The following is a 21,350-nucleotide window of genomic DNA, read 5'->3' as shown; positions in this document are numbered from 1 at the left end:
AGAATGTGGGTGGCAACTGGAGCATGTGGATAATACCCACGCGGTCATAGGGAGAACATACAAGCTCCATACAGTCTGCAACCGGACGAGTCAGGATCAAACCTGGGTTTCTGCTGGAAGGTGGCAACTCTATCGCTGCTTCACTGTGCCATCCCAAAGATTGGTTAATATTCTCAAGGGGAGGGCGAGCAGCCAGAAGTCATTGTACATATTGGTACCAACAATATAGATGCCAAGAACAACTCTTATCTGCTTGCACATAATCCATATACCTCCATTCACTGCATATCTTACCCTCTTGTTTTAAACAAATCCATAAATCCATAAATCTGTTCCGCACATCTCTTTTAAGCTTTGCCCTTTCACCTTAAAGCCATGCCCTCTGGTTTTGATTTTTCTATTCTGGGAAAAATGTTCTGACTGCCTATGATTGTTTTATATACCTTACCAGGTTTCCCTGTAACCTCTGACTTTCTAGAGAAGCAAACCAAGTTTGTTCAACCGCTCCCTGTAGCTAATACCCCCCTAAAACAGGCAACGTTCTGGTAAACCGTTTTCTACACACTTTCCAAAGCATCCACATCCTCTAGTGGGGCAACCACAACAGCACGCAATACTCCAAATGCGGTCTAACCAAGGTCCTGTAAAGCTGCATCATGACTTCCTGACTCATACTTAAAATCCCGACTTATGAAAGCAAGAATACCATATGCCCTCTTTACCACTATCTACTTGGACGGACCCCAAGATCCAAGTTGTAAGTCTGTGGAATTCTCTGCCTCAGAGGGTGGTGGAGGGCGGTTCTCTGGATACTTTCAAGAGAGAGCTAGATAGGGCTCATAAAGATAGCAGAATCAGGGGATATGGGGAGAAGGCAGGAACGGGGTACTGATTGGAGATGATCAGCCATGATCAAATTGAATGACGGTGCTGGCTCGAACGGCCGAATGGCCTACTCCTGTACCTATTGTCTATTGTCTTCTGAGGAAGTAGAGGTATTGGTGTACTTTCTTGGCCATAGCTTAAAAGTTGTTGGTTTAGGACAAATTAGAGCTGAATTTCACTACTTTGTTGTGACTGTATAGGGAGTATAGTATGGGGCTCAGGACGCATTCTTGCAGGGCACCGATATTGAGAATTAACGTTGAAGATGTTTTCTCATCTATCCTCACTAATTATGGTCTATAAGTCAGGAAATCGAGAATTGCAGATGGGGGTTTTGACTCCTTGGGAGTGCAGTGTTATTAATACATTCAATTTTGGTGTGCAACTTCAGTAACTTCAAGAAATTAAGGTTGCAAATTATTTTGTGAGATTGTTTCCAAATTTAAATCTGTTTTGTTTCTCTTGTAGGAACAGACTGCAAAGATGAGGAAAAGAATTAAAGATGAAATGATACAGAGAACAAAACTTCAGGTAAAGAACAGTGGTATCTAGTTATCTTCTCAGGCAGTTACTTGAGATTGAGGATGACTTGCATCTCCTCTGGTTTTATGACTCATATGAAAATCACAGACACCTCTGCCAATGGAGCAGAAGATGTTTGATGGAACAGGTGGGTGGGTTGTTGATGAGATAGTATGTTCCTTCTATCGAATAATGCAGGAACTCAAGATTTTAAATATTGTTCTAATTCCCCTCCATTTTGGGTATTATCGTTGACTGCTGAAAGTAGATATTTTCTCAGTCTCTATATCTTTTCTGCAGCCTTGCAGAATATGAGTACAAAATGGAATTGGAAGATTTTAGCAATCATTATTTGACATCTGATAATCAAATAATTCATAATTGTGTCACTCATCTTGATTACCAATTACAATTTCAATTTGCTCCATGTTGAGTGTAATGCAGGGTTGGAATACAAACTCTGTTTGTAGGTGCAGCATCATTTTCTGCAGGATAGCAGATTCCCCGCTTTTCAAACGTCCTATCAATCTTCTGCAAACAATAAAGATGATAAATTATCTGAATTTCTTTTTGAAGGGCTTTACTTCAGAATGCACTTTAATTTACAGCCGATTTAAGACCGCTTCCTGGAGTTATTGTGCATTTAGAGAGTCATACAGAACAGAAACAAGTTATTTGGCCCAACTTGCCCATGCCGACCAAGCTGCCCAATCCGCACTAGTCCTGCATGCCCGCATTTGGCTCATATCCCACTAAACATTTCTTATCATATTTCCAAATACTTAATTATGCTTGTGGTTTCACCCTGATGCACTACTGAAGTAACTTACAATATCCTATTAAAACATAACTGTAAATATTTTTTTAAATTATATGATTTCCATATTATGCTGGTGCAAGTATAACTATTACATATTATTTTTCTAAAAACAGGCCAAGGTTAAATTGGAAGCTGCCGATCTAGCACAATATAAAGACAGCAATAATAGGAAGAAAAGAAGAGCTTCAAATAAAGTTGCACAAGTTGAGAAAGCTGTTGAAAATATTGAAAATAAATTTAAAGAACTGGAAGCTGCATATGCGTACCAACAAGAAGTAAGTATCTTGGAAAGTTTTAGCATTATTTAACATCTAACCTACACAAGCATCCCTTTCATCATATAGTAAAGAAACATTTAAATTTTATTAAAAATATTTCATTTCAATTTAACAACTCTCCAACTTAAATTGCTGGAGTTCACAGATAATTTCACATCACTTGTTTTCTCACTGAAATGAAATGAAAGTTTCAATCATCAAAAATACTTTGGAGTGATCATCTTGGATGCAGCAGTTAATATATCTTGAGGGTGGTCTGTCAAGCTGGATCCAATTTGACATTTAGTTTTTGAGATAGAAAATATCATGATAGAATGTTTATAGGTAGGACTGCAGTACTATTATACTGAACTTAAAATCCCAATATTTGTAACGCACACCTGGTTTTAAAACTGTTGTTTGTCATTGAACAATGTTGATAGCCCTACATTGTGGCAAGAACAACAGAAATTGTGGCACTGTTGATATCATTAGTCACTTTGAATCTTTAAAGGTGTGGTAAAAGTCATATATCATTATACACTCTCGTACATTTTGCAATTTTAGAAGTGACAGAATGTCCATTTTGCAGCTGAGAACAATTATGGTTTTAAAAATAAAAGCCACAAATATTTTAAGATGTGATATTTTTGCAGGATGTTATTTTAATGCACAATTGAAAGGTGCAAATGAATACCTGAACAATAACTATTGCCCATTGACCACAGATTATTGCTACTATTGAATTTAGCAAAATAAAACTTGTAATATTATTTATCAAGTCCTGAAATATCATGCTGCTTCAGAAAAGCAAACAACAGAATCAAAGCTCTTGTCCAGCAGAAAATACAGAAACTGGAAAGCACACACACCCATACTCGGTGGCAGCTTCTTCCTCTCTGTTATAACTAGAGCCAGGATGTCTAGGCACTAAAAAACTCTGAAATAGGACCGGCAAAAAGGCATAATAAAATGACAAAAAAGGCACGAAAAGGCATTTATTGACCAAAAAAGGCATAACAATGCATGTATTTCCAAAATATGGTTAAAAATGACCAAAATATGGTTAAAAATGAAAATATAAAGGCATACTACATTAAATGGCCAAAGTTGCCTGGTTGTACATAATCACTAGCATATTTTTAAATGATGCAGTTTGACAGACAGAATATGCTTCAGTTGTGAAAAACTTCTTTCTACCTCAGCTGAGGTCACTGGTGCATACCCGAAACAAGCTACAGACTCTATATTCATGTCGATATCTTGTGCATTACAACTACCTTTGAGAACTTTAGCTATGTTTTGTATTTCTTCAAGAGCTTTGTTAGCTAAAATCACTCTCTCACATTTTCCTTGTATGTCTTTACCTACATCGCCAGGGACTTTACAAATATCGTCAGTTACTTTGTTGAAAACCTGCAAGTTATTCACTAATGTTTTGCCACGCTTCTCAAGGGAAGTGATGGCTTCTGGGAAGTTTGCAAAATTTGAAGCAATAAACACAAGATCGCAATGGAAGGACTTTTTCTGCATGATTTCACTGACGATCCTGACTGCAGCAGATTCTTCTTCGAAACAGTTGATGATTTATTTTATCTTTTCAAAATTTGCAGCATAGTAGCATACAGCAGAGAGCCATGTACCCCACCTAGTCAAAACGGGTTGAGGAGGTAGTAGAATCTCAGGTGCTATTTCCTTGAACACGTGACGGTGGTTTGAGGAAGATTTTCCTGTCATTGGAAACTAGGCGATCGACATTTGGAAACAAGCTACGTATGTGCTTGGCAATTCTATGAAGTCCTTGAGCTAAGCATGTCAAATGGGATATGGGGAGAAGGCAGGCATGGGTTATTGATTGGGGACGATCAGCCATGATCACAATGAATGGCGGTGCTGGCTCGAAGGGCCGAGTGGTCTCCTCCTGCACCTATTTTCAATGTTTCTATGTTAAATGCAACATTTTGGTGAATAAAACTTTAAGAGCACGAGCAGCTTTTTTCATGTACGGAGCTGCATCAGTCACAAACAGAAGAACATTTGTGTCTTTTATACCTTCTGGCCAAAGTACAGCAAGTGAAGATGTAAACAACTGAGCAATAGTTGAGCTGTTTGACTTCTCCAATACTTCTGATGTCAACAAATACTCCTTTGATGGTTGACCTGCTTCCAGTGTACCGATGACCATATTGTCAACATATCTCCCCACAGCATCGGTTGTCTCGTCTATTCAGATCCATATTTTGTTGCATGCAACTTCATCTCTAATTTCCTGCACAACAATGTTGAAGTTGCTGTCAAGATAATTTTTCCGTAATGATGACTCACTTGGTATATGCTCCTCTGTGTATTTCTCTAAAAAACCTCTGAGAGATTAGTTTTCCAATTTCCACAGTGGAATTCCAACATCAATGAATGCCTTGCACAGATCATTCAAACTCAGATTTGGAGGTGGTGGAAATTTTCTTTTAAGTTATACTATGTTAACGTGTTAATAATAATTTATTAATATTAACGTGTTAACATAGAAAACGTCATTGTAATCAAGGTACAACTAGAGAAAGCACGACCTTTTAGCAAAACAGCAAAAAAAGGCTGATTTAGGCACTTGATTATGAAAAAGGCATTATCTTGGTGAAATCATCAAAAGAAATGGCACATGGCATTTATGGCAAAATCCTGGCTCTAGTTATAACCTTCTATACAGAGTGCAGTATATCATTCTCAGCATTATAGCCCAATGTCCACAATGGGGTAGAATCGGACAGTACCCTAGCTTATGGAAGGACTATTCATAGCTTATAACAGAGGGGAAGAAGCTGTCCCTGAGTCTGGTGGTGCGTGCTTTCAAGCTTCTGTATCTACTACAGGTTATTGCTTGGCATTTGTGTGGCATGAATATTGATCTCTTATCTTCTTGTGCCTGCAAGTCTTGCAGCATGCAGAATAGATGTTTTCGGAGGAGTTGCAAATTTCATTGAACATGGTACAATCATTAGTGAACATTCTCACTTCGGACTTTATGATGGCAGAAAGGTTATTGTTGAAGCAGATGAAGATAATTGGTGTAGGTTACTGCTCTGAATGAAGTGTTGTGGCAGGACTGATTGATGTTAACCCACAACAACCATTTTCCTTTGTGCAGGGACTGAGTCTAACTATTTGTGCCCGTTGACTACAATTTTACCCTTGATGTCACACTTGGCCCAATGTTCAGATCATGTCATACCATCATTTTCAACTCAGCTCTATCATTAAAAATATAGAAGCAGGAATAGGCCATTTTGGCTTGACCTTTGTTCCATCATTTCATAAGGTCATGACTGGGCCATTATTAAAGTACCATTTTCTTGTACTAATCCCTTATCCCCTGGTTTCCTTAATATCTAAAATATCTATCAATCTTTATCTTGATTTCTTGAATTTACTCAGTGATTGTCTTCATAGACTTCTTGAGTAGGCATCTCCAGAGATTCACTGCTCTTTAATTATCCTGTATGGTAGACTCAAGTCAAGAGCATTTAAGTGTTATATGTACCGAGTCAGAACAATGAAATTCTTATCTGCAGTAGCAGAACAGGTTTGTAAACACAGTACTCAATAGATAATATAATAAACAAAGAAAAAAAGTTCAATGAATAAAAAAAATAGTATAGTGCAAAACAAAACAAAAAAATTCTGAAATCACTAGTGCAACCTAGATGGTTTGTAGTTCGAAGATTAGATGGAGTCTGTAGTGTCCACTAGCTTGACTGTTGTTGGGAAGAAGCTGTTTCTGAAGCTGAACCTGGATGTCATGGTTTTCCTCTACCTTCTTTCCGATGTCAGGAGTGAAATGCGCACATGGCCAGGGTGGTGTGGGTTCTTGAAGCTGCTGGCTGCCTTTTCGAGGCAGCACCTCCTGTGGATCCTTTTAATCATCATCGGCAGTCATTTGAAACGAGTATGACTGTTCTCTCCTTTACATAGTGGGCAAATGCATGGCAGATGCAGTATAATGTGGATAAATGTGAGGTTATCCACTTTGGTGGCAAAAACAAGAAAGTAGACTATTATCTGAATGGTGGCCGATTAGGAAAAGGGGAGATGCAAGAGACCTGGGTGTCATGGTACACCAGTCATTGAAAGTAGGAATGCAGGTGCAGCAGGCAGTGAAAAAAGCGAATGGTATGTTAGCATTCATAGCAAAAGGATTTGAGTATAGGAACAGGGAGGTTCTACTGCAGTTGTACAGGGTATTGGTGAGACCACACCTGGAGTATTGTAGTTGGAAGGTAGTTGAGGCAACTTCATTGGCTATATTTAAGAGGGAGTTAGATGTGGCCCTTCTTGCCTACAGAGAAGGTTCACCAGACTGATTCCTGGGATGTCAGGACTTTCATATGAAGAAAGACTGTATAGACTCGGCTTGTACTCGCTAGAATTTAGAAGATTGAGGAGGGATCTTATAGAAACTTACAAAATTCTTAGGGGGTTGGATAGGCTAGATGCAGGAAGATTGTTCCCGATGTTGGGGAAGTCCAGGACAAGGAGTCACAGTTTAAGGATAAAGGGGAAATCCTTTAGGACCGAGATGAGAAAAACATTTTTCACACAGAGAGTGGTGAGTCTCTGGAACTCTCTGCCACAGAAGGTAGTTGAGGCCAGTTCATTGGCTATATTTAAGAGGGAGTTAGATATGGCCCTTGTGGCTAAAGGGATCAGGGGGTATGGAGAGAAGGCAGGTACAGGATAGGCCTACTCCTGCACCTATTTTCTATGTTTCTATGTTTCTATAGGGTCGTCTACTTGTGGGTCTGCAGATTGTCTGCAGAGGCCGATCCACAATATACACACCTTGGTGCAACATGGGCAGTGGAGACTGGTGGTGGTTGGTAGTCGTCGAGCTCCCTTCTCTCTCTCTTTACAATGCTGTTGCTTTGCCTCTGCGACACGGCGTAGTTCCATTTCGTGACGTGCAGCTCTTTCCTGCGCAGATTTCCTCAGGGAGCGCCTGTCCAGTGCAATGTGCTCCCAGTTATTCGATGTTATGTGGAATTTCTTCAGACTGTTCTTGATGTTGTCCTTGAAGCGTTTCTTTAGCCCGCCGGGAGCTCGCCAACCTTCCTTGAATTGAGAGTACAGTCCATCGAAGTTGGTGCTGCATTATTGTGGTGGTGATGCTGGTCATGTTGGCTTCCTCCAAAACACTGATGTTGGTGCGTTTGTCCTCCCAGCTGATCCTCAGAATCCTTTGTTAGGATCTTTGATGGTATGTTCCAGGGCTCTCAGGTGCCTGCTGTAGGTGGTCCATGACTCGGCTCCCTACAACAGGGTGGAGAGGACAACGGCTCTGTAGACCAGCAGTTTTGTTTGAGCCTTTTGGTCTTGGTCTCCAAAGACTCTTTTCCTGAGTCTGGCTGGCACAACTCAGGCGATGGTTGACCTCAGAGTCGATATCAGCTTTTGAGGAAAGAATGTTGCCAAGGTAGGGGAAGTGGTCAACGTTTTCAAGAGTGGTGTCGTCCACTTTTATAGTGGGCTGGGTAGACGGCTGGTTGGGTGGAGGTTGAAGTAGGACTTGGGATTTCTTGATATTTAAGGCTAGGCCCATGGCTCTGTATGCCTTGGCAAAGGCATTCAGGATGCCCTGGAGGTCTTATGCAGAGTGTGCTGCAATGGCGCAGTCATCCATGTACTGAAGCTCCATGATGCGGCGTTACTGACTTTGCTCTTGGCCTTCAACGTATTAAGGTTGAAGAGCCCACCGTCAGTTCTGTGGAGGATTGGGATCCCTTGTGGCAGCTCTTCACCAATGAGGTGAAGTATGGCAGCAATGAAGACAACAAACAGGGTGGGTGCGATGATGCCCCTGTTTGATCCCCGTTTCCACAGTGAAGGGCTCGGGCTCAGAGCCGTTGTTGCTGAGCACTGTGACTAACATGCCATCATGTAGAAGCCTCAATATTCTGAAGTACTTGTCGTGACAACCGTATCTTGATAGTATGCTCCAAAGAGCCTGGCGGTCTACGGAGTCAAAAGCCTTTGTCAGGTCTATGAAGGCCATGTACAAAGGCTGCCTTTGTTCACGGCATTTTTCCTGGAGTTGGTGTGCTGTGAATATCATGTCTGCTGTACTCTGGATGGGCGGAAGCAACACTATGATTCTGGGAGTACCTCTGCAGACAGTGGGAGAAATCGGTTTGCAAGGACAATAGACAATAGGTGCAGGAGTAGGCCATTCGGCCCTTCGAGCCAGCACCGCCATTCAATGTGATCATGGCTGATCATCCACAATCAGTACCCCGTTCCTGCCTTCTCCCCATATCCGCTGACTCCGCTATCTTTTAGAGCCATATCTAGCTCTTTCTTGAGCAAGGACTTTACCTGTTGTTGAAGGAGTGAGATGCCCCTGTAGTTTCCACATTCAGCCTTGCCCCCCTTCTTAAAAATGGTCACTATTAAAGCATCCCTGAGTTCTGATGGAAGTTCTAATTTTTACCAGACGTTGAGGAGTAGGGCATGGATGTGGTACAGGAGCTCCGGTCCACCTTTAAGTTCTCAGCTGGGATTCCATCTGGACCGGTGGCCTTGTTGTTCTTAAGACTCTTGATGTCATCTTGAACCTCTGTCATAGTGAGAGGTTCTTCCATGTCTTCTCTGGTGGGTAATGTTTGGTTCAGTTGTGCTGTCACGTTTGAGGAGTTCCTGGACATGCTCTTTCCATCAGGCGTTAATGGACTAATTGTCCTTCAGCAATTCTTGTCCATCTTTTGAGCGCAGGGGGTTTAAGCCGTGGTAGCTTGTACGATAGACGGCCTTAGTTGCGCTGAAGAAGCCTCTGGTGTCACCCGAGTCTGCCAGTCTCTGGATTTCCAGAGCCTTATCTGTCCACCAAGAGTTCTTAAGCTCCCTCACCCGGCTCTGGACGTCTGCCTTGGCTCTGGAGTGAGCCGCTCTTTTGGCCTTGCAGGTTACATCATTTTGACAGGCACGAAAGGCTTTCCTTTTCTTGGAGATGAGCTGTTCTATCTCTGTGTCGTTCTCATCAAACCAGTCCTGGTGCTTTCTGGACTTGCACCCAAGGATGTTTTTACAAGTATCAAGGATGGTGGATTGGAGCCAGGTTCCAGCACCCTTCAATGTCATCAGGATATTCCTGTTGGAGGCTTTCCCCAAGAGAGTCTGAAGTCACTGCTGGGTAGCAGTTTTCTCCAGGCTTTCAAGGTTCATCCTTGGCCAGATCAGCTTTGAATCCTCGTGTTCCTCTTGATCTTGATAGACATCATGGAGTGGATGAGGCGATGATCTGTCCAGCAGTCATCTGCATCGACCATGGCCCTTGTGATGTTCACGCTATGGCGGTCCCTGGCTCGTACAATGACATAGTTAATGAGATGCCACTGTTTGGAGCGTGGGTGTCTCCAAGATGCCTTAAGTTTGTTTTTCTGATGAAAGAGGGTGTTAGTGATGATGAGGTCATGCTGAGCACATTTGCTGAGAGGCAGAGCTCCATTGGAGTTGATGTTCCCGATGCCTTCCTTTCCTATGGTACCCTTCCAGAAGTGTTGGTCCCGGCCGATCCTGGGGTTGAAGTCTCCTTGGAGAATAATCTTATCCTCCCTGGGGATTTTAGTGTCTTGTCCAAGCAGGCGTAGAAGGTCTCTTTTGCTTCCTCTGAAGAGTCTAAAGCAGGGGTTCCCAACCTTTTTTTAGCCATGCCCCACCTAATCACCTCTAAAATCCTGATGCCCCCCCCCCATATTTTAGCACGAACAGACAAAGAAATAATTCTCAGAAAATGGAATTTACTCAAAATAACATCTGAAATATAAACTACATATGCTTACCTGATGCCCCCCTTAAAAATCAAATTGCCCCCCTGTGGGGAGTACGCCCCACGTTGGGAACCACTGGTCTAAAGTAAGGGCATAGGCACTCACAATTGTTGCCATTTGGTTGTTGGCAAGCACCAGACGGATGGTCACTGATTTCCACAGGAAGTTCAGAGAGGTGGCTGATGAACTGGTTCCTGATGGCAAACCCACCAGCATCGATCCTGGGCTCATCAGCAGCTTTTCCTTTCCAGAAGAAAGTGTAGCCACCGTTCTCCTCCTTCAGTTGTCCTTCGTCTGCCCGCCGGGTTTCAGAAAGGGCAGCTATGTAAATCCGCATCTTCTCAATCTCTTGCGATGATTGTAGTTCTCCTCTCTGGTCTGTTACTGGTTGCACTATCCATCAATGTGCGCACATTTCATGCTCCAAAGCTCATTCATATTTCTGTGTTTCTGACCACGTGTGGTGATACCTCTGGAAGCGGCAATGCGGTCGGTAAGTTTGAGGCAGGCTATTTTTAGGGCACCTTTTCTAGCCCTTTCCCCAAGTGGGGTGAGCAGAGTGGATCTTAAAGAGGACTGCTCAATCGTGGGTGCAGCTGCCGAAGGGATCCTCTGCCTCGTTCCATGTCCGGCGACTGAATCTAGCACCCACCGCCTGATGTGCCTGTTCATGGGGCTTCCAGATCTCACAATCCTGCCCCCATCAACACCAGCTGATCGCCATAGGACTTAATCCAGGGTGTTAGGGTGGATTCCCTATATGGAGCACGCCTGTGCATGACTTTGTTTAACGTGGGGAATCTGATGCACAGGCAGCCACCACACGGTCCTTGACAGATCTGAGTCAGGAACCAGTGGCATGGAGTCCAAGATGACCGGAGACCCTATTCTGCTGCAGCCTTCATCCGCTTTCCCAGCCGTTGTGATGCTCCACTAAGGTGTGCCATCATCCGCCGCCTGTTCCACCATGGAGGTCTTGGTTGGATTGCTCTTTGTCAGAGACCTCCCCCTCGACCTTACCGCCATGGGTGGCCCTACCAAGAGCATAGCTCCAGACGGCATTGCTCTCAGGATCTCAGTACCACACAAACTTCTCCACCACGACAAGGTGACAATCCATTGAGATAATGGGGAGGTTAGTACCTGTGATGGGATCATATTGTGGATCGACTAAAAAAAAAATGCTGGAAGAACTCACCTGGTCAAGCAGCATCTATGAGAAGGTAAATGCCAGTCAACACTGGGTCTACGAACCTTCCGCCTATTGTAGGTGTAATCCCACCAGTGCAACTATTTTTGCCTTCAATAAACCAGCATAGTCTTTGGTCTATCAAGGAATAAGGTGGTTGAAGATCAAGATCTTCTCTTCTGTATGCTTCTGAAACCTGAATTAACCACAGCAGGCACCTCGAAAAATGTGAAATACACTGCCAATGTTGCCTCTGCTCAATTCAACTAGAAGGTAGAGAATCAATCTTAGTTTCCAATATTGGTCTTCCAGGCCAATACTCCCAGTATTAAGGATAGAGCACTGGATGTTATCCACATAAATTACAGTAAGGCTGGAAGTCCTGTGTGTAAGCTGATCCAAAAGATGAAGAAGTGTGTATATATATATGTGTGTATATGTATATATAGTGTGTAGACACAAAATGCTGGAGTAACTCAGCGGGACAGGCAGCATCTCTGGAGAGAAGGAATGTGTGATGTTTCTGGTTGAGACTCTTCTTCAGACTGATGTCAGATGAGTGGGCAGGACAGAGATAAAATGTAGTCGGAGACAGTAAGACTGGTGGGAGAACTGGAAAGGGGGAGGGGATGGAGAGAGAGGGAAAGCAAGGGCTATTTGAGGTTAGAGAAGTCAATGTTCATATCGCTGGGGTGTAAGCTACCCAAGCGAAATATGAGGTGCTGTTCCTCCAATTTGCTCTGGGCCTCACTCTGACAATGGAGGAGGCCCAGGACAGAAAGGTCAGATTGCGAATGGAATGGGGAGTTAAAGTGCTGAGCAACCGGGAGATCAGGTAGGTTAAGGTGGACTGAGTGGGGGTGTTCAGCGAAACGATAGCCGAGCCTGTGCTTGGTCTCGCCGATGTACAGGAGTTGACACCTGGAACAGTGGATACAGTAGATGAGGTTGGATGAGGTGCAAGTGAACCTCTGCCTCACCTGAAAAGTTCTTTTCTACACCTATATATAGTGTGCGTTTAGATGGGTTGTTTGGCATTTGTGGACGGTACGAAAGGCTGTCAAAGGACAACGTGGATATGGATCAGTTTAAGATCAGTGGGGGAAGTTTAACGGCGATGTGCAGTGTAAGATTTTTACGTGGAGTGGTGGGTGTCTGGAACACACTACCAGCGGTAGTAGTGGAAGCGGATGCAATAATGGCATTTAATTTAGTTGGACACATCAAAATACAAGGAATGAATGGATATGGATCAGAGGTGATTGCTTTAACTTTGCATCTTGTTCGGCACAGATGGCTATATTCTAAGACCCTGGTTACACTTAATTGATTTCATTGGCCAGGCCATGTTGCTTGCAAGCCTAATGCCAGACTCTCAAAATGAGAGCTCTATTCTGAACCATGTTAGGGGAAACAGTTACTAGGTGAACAGAGTAAGGAAATTAAGAATGCGCTCATAGACATTGATAAAATGTAACATTCCTACTGACTCCTGAGTAACATGGTCAGGCTGTACACAGTGAATGGGAGGGTTCTGGAGAGTGTTGCAGAGCAGAGGCATCTCGGAGTGCAGGAACATAGTTTCATGAAAGTGGTGTCACAGATAGATAGTGCTTTAAAAGGCTTTTTTGCACGTTGGTGTTTATCAGTCAGAGTATTGGGTTTAGACGTTGGGAGGTCATGTTGCAGTGTATAAGATGTTATGCTCAGTTTGTGTTATAGGAACGATGTGGTCAAGCTGAAAAGGATTTACGAAATGTTAAATGGTCAGCTCGACATAGACTACAAGACCTACACCAAACCCAAACCAATTAGGAGCAGACGAGGGCATTCAATCCAATTTGTGATCCCAGCTACAAAGACAGATGTATACAGCAATTCGTTCTTCCCCGCACAATTAAAGCATGGAATAATCTCCACCCAACTGTAGTTACCTAACCAGATGCAACTAAATTTAAAGTAGCTCTTTCTTCCCAATAACCCTTTCTGGCTTACGCCCTCCCTTCACCATCTCCAGTTTAAATTCCATTTGGAATATTTTGGAGGACCAAGAAACCAAGAACCAAGATGCATATGGATGTGATGAGGATGTTGTCAGGACTCGAGAGCCTGAGCTATAGGGAGAGGTTGAGGAGGCAAGGGACTCTATTCATAAGAGCGCAGGAGGATGAGGGGTGGAGTAGTCTCTTGCCCTGAGTAGGGGAATCAAGGCCCAGAAGACATAGGTTTAAGGTGAGAGGGGAAAGATTTAATAGGAACCTGAGGGGTAACTTTTTCCCACAAAGAGTGGTGGGTGTATGGAATGTGCTGCCTGAAGCAGGTACTATCGCAACATTTAAGAAGCATTTTGGCAGATACATGGATAGGTCAGACTTAGAGGAAATGGACCAAATGCAGGTAGGTGGAACTAGCATAGATGGGACATGTTGGCCTATGTGGGCAAGTTGGGCCGAAGGGCCTGTTTCCACAGTATAAAACTCTGTATCAGGCAACTTTGATTTTGGATAGAAGACACTGACAATTTGCAGCTCAATAAATGGGCTAAGATATACTATATACGTCAGATCCTTGCTTAACATGTGGAAGTCTTTGGTGATGGAGCTTTTATCTGTTGTAGCCAAGTCTATCATTGTAAGGTTGAGGTGCTTCCCTGATGTTGAACATGAGGAAGAATAGATATGATTGGCAAATGTATCTCTGGTGAGGCCAACTGCCCAGAAAAACCCTGACAGTGATCCCATGTAAATATTTCTAAGGTTCCAAGGAAACATGCTTATGTTTAAAGGGTAAGTAAAACAATCATTCATTAAACTGGAAGAATCCATTGGGGTTGGGAGGGAATCGATGGTGGAAAAGAGCTACTTTTGAGGAGGCATTTTTTTAGTTTGTTTATTTAGTTTAGAGATACAGCATGGAAACAGGCCCTTTGGCCCACCAATTGCATGTCGTCCATCAATCACACATTAATACTAGATCTGCATTATCCCATTTTAGCATCTACTGCACTTCCTTGCGACAATTTACCTACCAACCCGTACATTTTGGGACGTGGGAGAAAACTGGGGTATCTGGAGGAAACCCACACGGTTCCAGGGAGAGCATGCAAACTCTAGACAGTACCCAAGGTCAGGATTGAAGTCAGGTCCCTGGCGCCATGAGGCAGCAGCTCTACCACCTGTGCCATCGCAATGTATTGTGTCAGACATTTTGGCCTTTTTGGTGGGCACTTTAGAGCACTTGCTCCTTGAGATTCTGGTGCTCATCATTGACATGCTTGAAACCTATGACTTTTCATGAGGGCAGTGAAAGACAACCCAGGAAGGTACATTTTTGCATTTCTGCTAGGATGCATCCTCCATAGATTTTACAGCTAAAATGTTTAAAATTGTGTTTGCAATTAGAAGTATTGGGTTAATAGTGCATTAAAATTACTATTCTTGATAGTTGAGTAGTTTTATTGCTGTTTATTTAGATTTCTTCCAGCATCATAGTGTGCAAACTGGAAACTTAATAAAAGGGATGGCTGAAGGATTGGAATCTCCCTGTGCCTGCCGGCAGTTCATGGATAAACTGTTAAAATCATTTGTGTTGTATTGTTGCCCTTATCTAAAAAAAAAAAGGTATTTTGTATATATGGTACATACAAATATAGTTTAGGTAATTTGATAAGAGTATGATCCTGCAAAACCTACCTGACATCTTTGAGAGAACAAACTTTTAATCTGTCCTATTTTGATCGTACTGAAAGCTACTGTTAATATTATTTCTCTGAAGCAGACCATTCTTTTCATTGACACCGCTGCAATTCTTTTTTAGGTTCATACAGCACAGAGACAGGCCCTTCAGCCCACCATGTCCATGCTGACCAGCAAGTAATCATCTATACGAATCCCATTTCCCAGCTTTTAATAGATAGTCTTTAGTCTAAACAGTTCAAGCATTCATCAAAACACTTTTAAAATGTTGCGTTGTCATGCCTCCACCACCTTTATGGGCACGGTACCTCATTACAACCTCGATATTTTCCTCTGATCCTCTTACCCCTCTTACTCCTTATCTTAAACCTATATTCTCATGTTTTTTTTAATGTCTTCCTTATGGGGAAATGTTTCTCACCATCTATCCACTCTATGCCCTCATAAATCAAGATCCATCCACTATGCTCTCATAAACTTAAAGATGTCTTCACAACCTCCTCCTCTGCTTCAAGGGAAATCAAACCCAGCCTATCCAGTCTCTTCTCATAACCGAATCATTCATGAGCTTTTGTCATAAATAGTAATTCTACTGTCATTCTATAAAAAAACACAAATCTATAATAGTTTATAATTTTTTGATTGTATGTGCTGTCGGATGAATAATTTTGTGATGAGATAAGTTCATTTTAATATCTGAGTGATGCTCCAAGTACTTTAGAACATGATATCACAGGGTTTTTTTTAAATTCTGAGTGACAGTAGCGATTCATGGGCTGGTTAATGTCTGTATATTGCCATCAGTTTTATCTGCAAAGAATAAATTGGAGCATAACACATCCTTTCATTAATAACATTTTTGTTTTACTATTTATACAAATGATGGATGAATGCTAATGATAACACAAAGGTAGGCAAGAAAATAGGTTGTGAAGAGGTCAAAAGAAGACCCTAAATATTGGTTAAGTGAATGGGCTCAGATCTGCCCAATGGAGTAAAATATGGGAAAAGGTGAAGTTGTTTGTTTGTAAGGAAATTTGAAGGAACATAATACCTAAATGGTAAATGATATCAGAACTCCAAAAGGCAGAGAGCGTTGGCTACCCTCATAATAATAATAATAATAATAATATCTTTTATTGTCATTGCACGTCAGTGCAATGAGATTTAGTATGCAGCTCCACCGATGTACAAGAAAAGTAAAATAAATAAATAAGCAAGCTGAGTGACGTGACCATCCGAGGGAGACTGTCCAGGGGGGTGGGTGGGGGGGGGGGGGCACTCAGCAGGGCCGGTTCAGAGCCACTATAGCTCTTGGAATAAAGCTGTTTCTGAGTCTGGAGGTTCGGGCGTAGAAGGCCTTGTAATGTCTGCCGGAGGGAAGTAGTTCAAACAGTCCGTTACAAGGGTGTGGTGAGTCCTTATGGATGCTGACGGCCTTCCTGAGGCACCATGTGTGGTAGATGCCATCCAAGGCTGGTAGCTCTGTCCCAATGATCCTCTGCGCTCTGTGGACGACGCGCTGAAGAGCTTTCCTCTCCGCCTCCGTGCAGCTGAGATACCACAGAGATGCCATACGTTAATATGCTCTCTGTGGTGCAGCGGTAGAACGTTGTCAGCAGCTGTTGGGGCAGACCAGTCTTTTTTAATGTCCTCAGGAAGAACAGTCGTTGCTGTGCCTTCTTGACCAGCGCAGCGGTGTTGGTGGACCATGTGAGGTCCTCTGAAATGTGAGTGCCCAGAAACTTAAAGCTGGACACTCTCTCCACACTTTCCCCGTAAATGGAGATTGGGGCGTATTCTCCATTATGGGACCTCCTGAAGTCAATAATCAGCTCCTTGGTCTTGGAGGTGTTTAGTGACAAGTTGTTATGAGCGCACCAGTCCGCCAGGTTCTGCACCTCCGCTCTGTAGTTTGTTTCATCACCGTTGGTGATCAGCCCAATCACTGTTGTGTCATCTGCAAACTTCACGATGGTGTTGGTGTCGAATGCAGGGACACAGTCGTGAGTGAAGAGGGAGTAGAGCATGGGGCTTAGTACACAGCCCTGTGGTGTGCCGGTGCTCAGGGTGATAGTGGAGGACAGGTGCGGGCCCAGTCTCACTGCCTGCGGTCGCTCCGTCAGAAAGTTCAGGATCCAATCGCATATCGGCGAGCTGAGACCTAGCTGGTGGAGTTTGGTGGTGAGCTTGGTGGGGATGACCGTATTGAATGCAGCTATAGTCAATGAAGAGCATCCTCACATACGTGCCCTGTCTGTCCAGGTGAGTCAGGACAGTGTGAAGAGCCAGAGAGATGGCATCCTCTGTTGATCTATTTGCCCTGTATGCAAATTGATGGGAGTCCAGTGAGGCAGGGATGCTGGATTTGATATGGGAGAGGACCAGCCTTTCGAAGCACTTCATTGGGATTGGAGTTAGGGCAACCGGGCGGTAGTCGTTCAGGTTGGTGACTTTGGACTTTTTCGGCACCGGCACTATGGTGGCTGTTTTCAGGCACTTGGGGACCGTTGCCAGAGATAGAGGCAGATTGAAGATTCTCGTGAATACCTCCGCCAGCTGTACAGCACAGTCCTTTAGTACCCTTCCCTGGACTCCATCCGGGCCTGCAGCCTTGCGTGGATTGATCCTACGCAGAGCACACTGTACCTCCTGAGTGCTCAGTGTTAAGATTCACAAAAGGGTAGTATGGATATACTGCTAGGAATTTGGAAAGACAACAGAATATTAACCCTGATGCCTATGAAAATGGAATACAAAAATAGGGAGGTGATGTTTCATTGTTTAGGGGATTGTAAAATTAAATCTGGTGTACCGTGTTCAGTATTGGTCTCTTTATGGCAGTAAGAATATTTATGCAAAGAAAGCAATCTGCTGAGGTTTTAACCTCATTGTACCTGGAATGCATAGATAGTGAAGAAGATTGCAGCAGGATCTTGATCGATTGGCCAGGTGGGCTGAGGAATAGTTGGTGGAATTTAACACAGAGAAATGTGAGGTGTTGCATTATGGGATGTCTGAAGGGCAGGACCTACACGGTGAAATGTAGGCTTCTGGGAAGTGTTGTAGTGCGGAGAGATCTAGGAATGCAGGTGCATTGTTCCTTGAAGGTTTAGTCGCAGGTAGATAAGGTGGTCAAAAAGATTTTTGGCACATTAGCCTTAAACAGTCAGAGTATTGAGTATAGAAAGTTGGAAGGTCATGTTGCAGTTGTATAAGACATTTGGTGAGACAACATTTAGAGTATTGTGTTCAGTTCTGGGCACCATGTTATAGGAAAGATATTGTCAAACTTGGAATGTTTCAGAAAAGATTTACAAGTATGTTGCCGGGACTAGACGGTCTGAGCTAAAGGGAGAGGTTGAGTATGCTGGGCCTCTATTCCTTGGAGTGCAGGCGGATGAAGGGTGCTCTTATAGAGGTGTACACATCATGAGATGAATAGATCAGGTAGATGCACAGAGTCTCTTGCCCAGAGTATTAGAATCGAGAACCAAGGACATAGGTTCAAGTTGAAGGGGAAAAGATTTAATAGGAATCCGAGGGGTAACTTTTTCATACAAAGGGTAGTGTGTGTATGGAACAAGCTGCCAGAGGAGGTGGTTGAGGCTGGGACTATCCCAACATTTAAGAAACAGTTAGACAGGTACATGGATAGAACACATTTGGAGGGATATGGACCAAACATCGGCAGGTGGGACTAGTGTAGCTGGGACATGTTGGCCGGTGTGGGCAAGTGGGCCGATGGACCTGTTTCCACACTGTATCACTCTATGACTAACCCTAACGGTGGATGCGGAGAACATGTTTCCTCCTGTGGGGAAATCAGGAACAGGCAGTTGATATTGGAAACTAAGTGGTCGCCCATTTCAGACAGATGAGGTATTTTTTTTCTCATTGGGTTATGTGTCTTTCGAACTCCTTTTTCTCAAGGAGTAGTAAAAGCTGAATGTTTGAACATTTTTAAGAGCTGAGATAGACAGATGCTTGATAAGCAATGGATTGAAAGTTTACCACAAGTAGATATGATTGTGATGTCAGATCATCTTTTAAATGCTGTAGCCTGCTCAAGTGGTACCTTCACCTACTCATAATGGCATGTTTGTATGTGCAGACTAGTGGTGCAGTAAAATACCCTGAAAATGTTTTGCTTTATTGCATGAGATCTAAATTAGTTTTTAATTGAGTATTTGACCATAATTACTTCTTGCAAAATTAGCTGGGCATAAAATAACTAATTTTATGTACATGGATTAATTTCCTCAGATGAATATCCTAAAATATAATGGTGTATAAATTTGTTTGGTCCATTTTTACAAAGTAACAATGCCTATCTCAAAAATACTTCTTAAAAAAAAGAGGCAACATTTGTCAGCATAGGTCCAATAATACAGCACCAGCGTCTATCAAGTGTAAAGTTTACTCCATTTCAGGAACAGTGGGTTTTATGGGTTGCATTTCCCACAATAGTTGCTCCTCTTCTGATAGCTCTATTCTTATGAGGTAGCCCTTGAAAGATCGCACTACAATACAACCATAATACTTTCAGCTGATGCAAAGTTTTAACAGGGGATGAATGCACTAAAATCTGTGGAGTGGGAGTGGCAGATAAGTTGTTGGATGCTATAAGTGGTTAGAGACAGATTGGATAGGGGTTTGGATTGGTTTGTGATCATGGATGTATCAGTGACTCAAATGTCATTGACAATCAATCATTGGCAAGTACACATCAAACAAAATACTTGTGAGGATCCTCTTGAAAAATGAACAGCATCTCTGTCTCCACTTCAGCTGATTCAGTAAGAGTGGTATCCTTTAATTAATACCAAAGTAAATTTCAATGTTCCTGTTAAGGCCACCTTTGGTGTTTGACCTGGCAAAAAGGAATTTTTTGCAAACTCATGACATGCACAAGGAAGAAAAAATGTATTTGCATAATGCATAGACATTTCATCCTACCTTGAGATCAGCCCTACTTCATTTTGTACCCTTTAATTTTAGATAAGTTAAAGCTTTTGTGAACCATAACAATGTTTTTGAAAATTTGCAATAGAAAATTCTTTACAAAAACAGAAAAGGTCACATTTTGGTTGGGTATTTTTGAAATTTAAGAAAGGTTGTACTTGTATAATATTCAAAATAATAGTTTGCTTTCTTTGTGATTTACTTGTAGCTATTTTTAATGTTAAACAAAAAACTAAAGGAACTTAAAGAGCGTCAGCATTCAACAGCTGCTAATCTGGAAAATGAAAATAAAGATTTGCAAAATGATTTGACTAATATTCAGGTAAGATCACGTGCTGGATTTTTTGTAAATGCCACTTACGAAGTGCTCAGCAGATGGCATCATTATATGAATTATGTTTGCTTGTAAGAAATGGGCTAGGTGAATCCTGCAAAAACAGTAATTTCAAATATACAGATAATAGTGAAAATTAAATTATTTGTACTTTTCTCAGAATGAGCAAAGAAAATGGGTTATTTTATAGATATCTAGCTAGTCAAATATTTATCTTTTCACATTTCGTAATGTTGAATATTTTATTATGTGTGTGATTCAAGACAGCATATTGATTTCATTTTCTTTGTGATGACTAAGATAAATTGAGTGGTCAATAAATAGTAAATAATTGACCCTCGGAGAGATAATGCAACATTGATTTAAGCGGATAATGTCCTGCTCCTGAAGCACAAGATTAGATCACAAACGTCCCTTCAACATATTTAACATGTGCATTTATGGGCTCTTTTTGTTCTAGCAATTGCTTGAAGAATTCTTCTGCTCTTCCAATATTGCCAAAAAACATTTAATTCACCCATGAGTAGCAAAGTTGGGCCCGGCCTTAGTTTTTTGTCTCATCTGAATGTCAGAATGTAGGGCTTCCTCAGTGCTGCACTAAATTTTTGGGCTATGTTTATAAATCAAATCTGTGGTCTATATTTCCTTGCATAAAGAGTGTTGCATGAGGATGGCATTATTCGGTGCTTAACTGATACATAAGTTGCATGAGGGATGGAAGTGTGACTCCATAAAGATTACTAAAGGGCCTGTCCCACTTTCACGACCTAATTCACGACTCCTGCCGAGTTTGCCCTTGACTCATACTCGCAACATGGACGAGGTCGTAGGAGATCGTAGGTAGGTCGTAGGTAGGTCGTGATGCTAGT

At 42.4% G+C, this 21,350-nt stretch overlaps 1 protein-coding gene across 2 annotated transcripts in view; it reads left to right on the top strand.

Annotated features, from left to right (window-relative positions):
• The window catches only part of ccdc178 (coiled-coil domain containing 178), a 266,960-nt gene that overhangs the window by 79,055 nt on the left and 166,555 nt on the right, over positions 1-21,350 (top strand). For both annotated transcript variants that reach the window (XM_033019675.1, XM_033019676.1), the window contains exons 13-15: positions 1,354-1,416; positions 2,341-2,502; positions 20,356-20,469. In XM_033019675.1, the coding sequence (XP_032875566.1) occupies positions 1,354-1,416; positions 2,341-2,502; positions 20,356-20,469 (339 nt within the window). The remainder of the gene's footprint in view (positions 1-1,353; positions 1,417-2,340; positions 2,503-20,355; positions 20,470-21,350) is intronic.

Source organism: Amblyraja radiata, chromosome 4, assembly GCF_010909765.2.
Source record: "Amblyraja radiata isolate CabotCenter1 chromosome 4, sAmbRad1.1.pri, whole genome shotgun sequence".
NCBI lineage: Eukaryota > Metazoa > Chordata > Chondrichthyes > Rajiformes > Rajidae > Amblyraja > Amblyraja radiata.
This window is presented reverse-complemented; position numbering and strand designations above follow the sequence as displayed.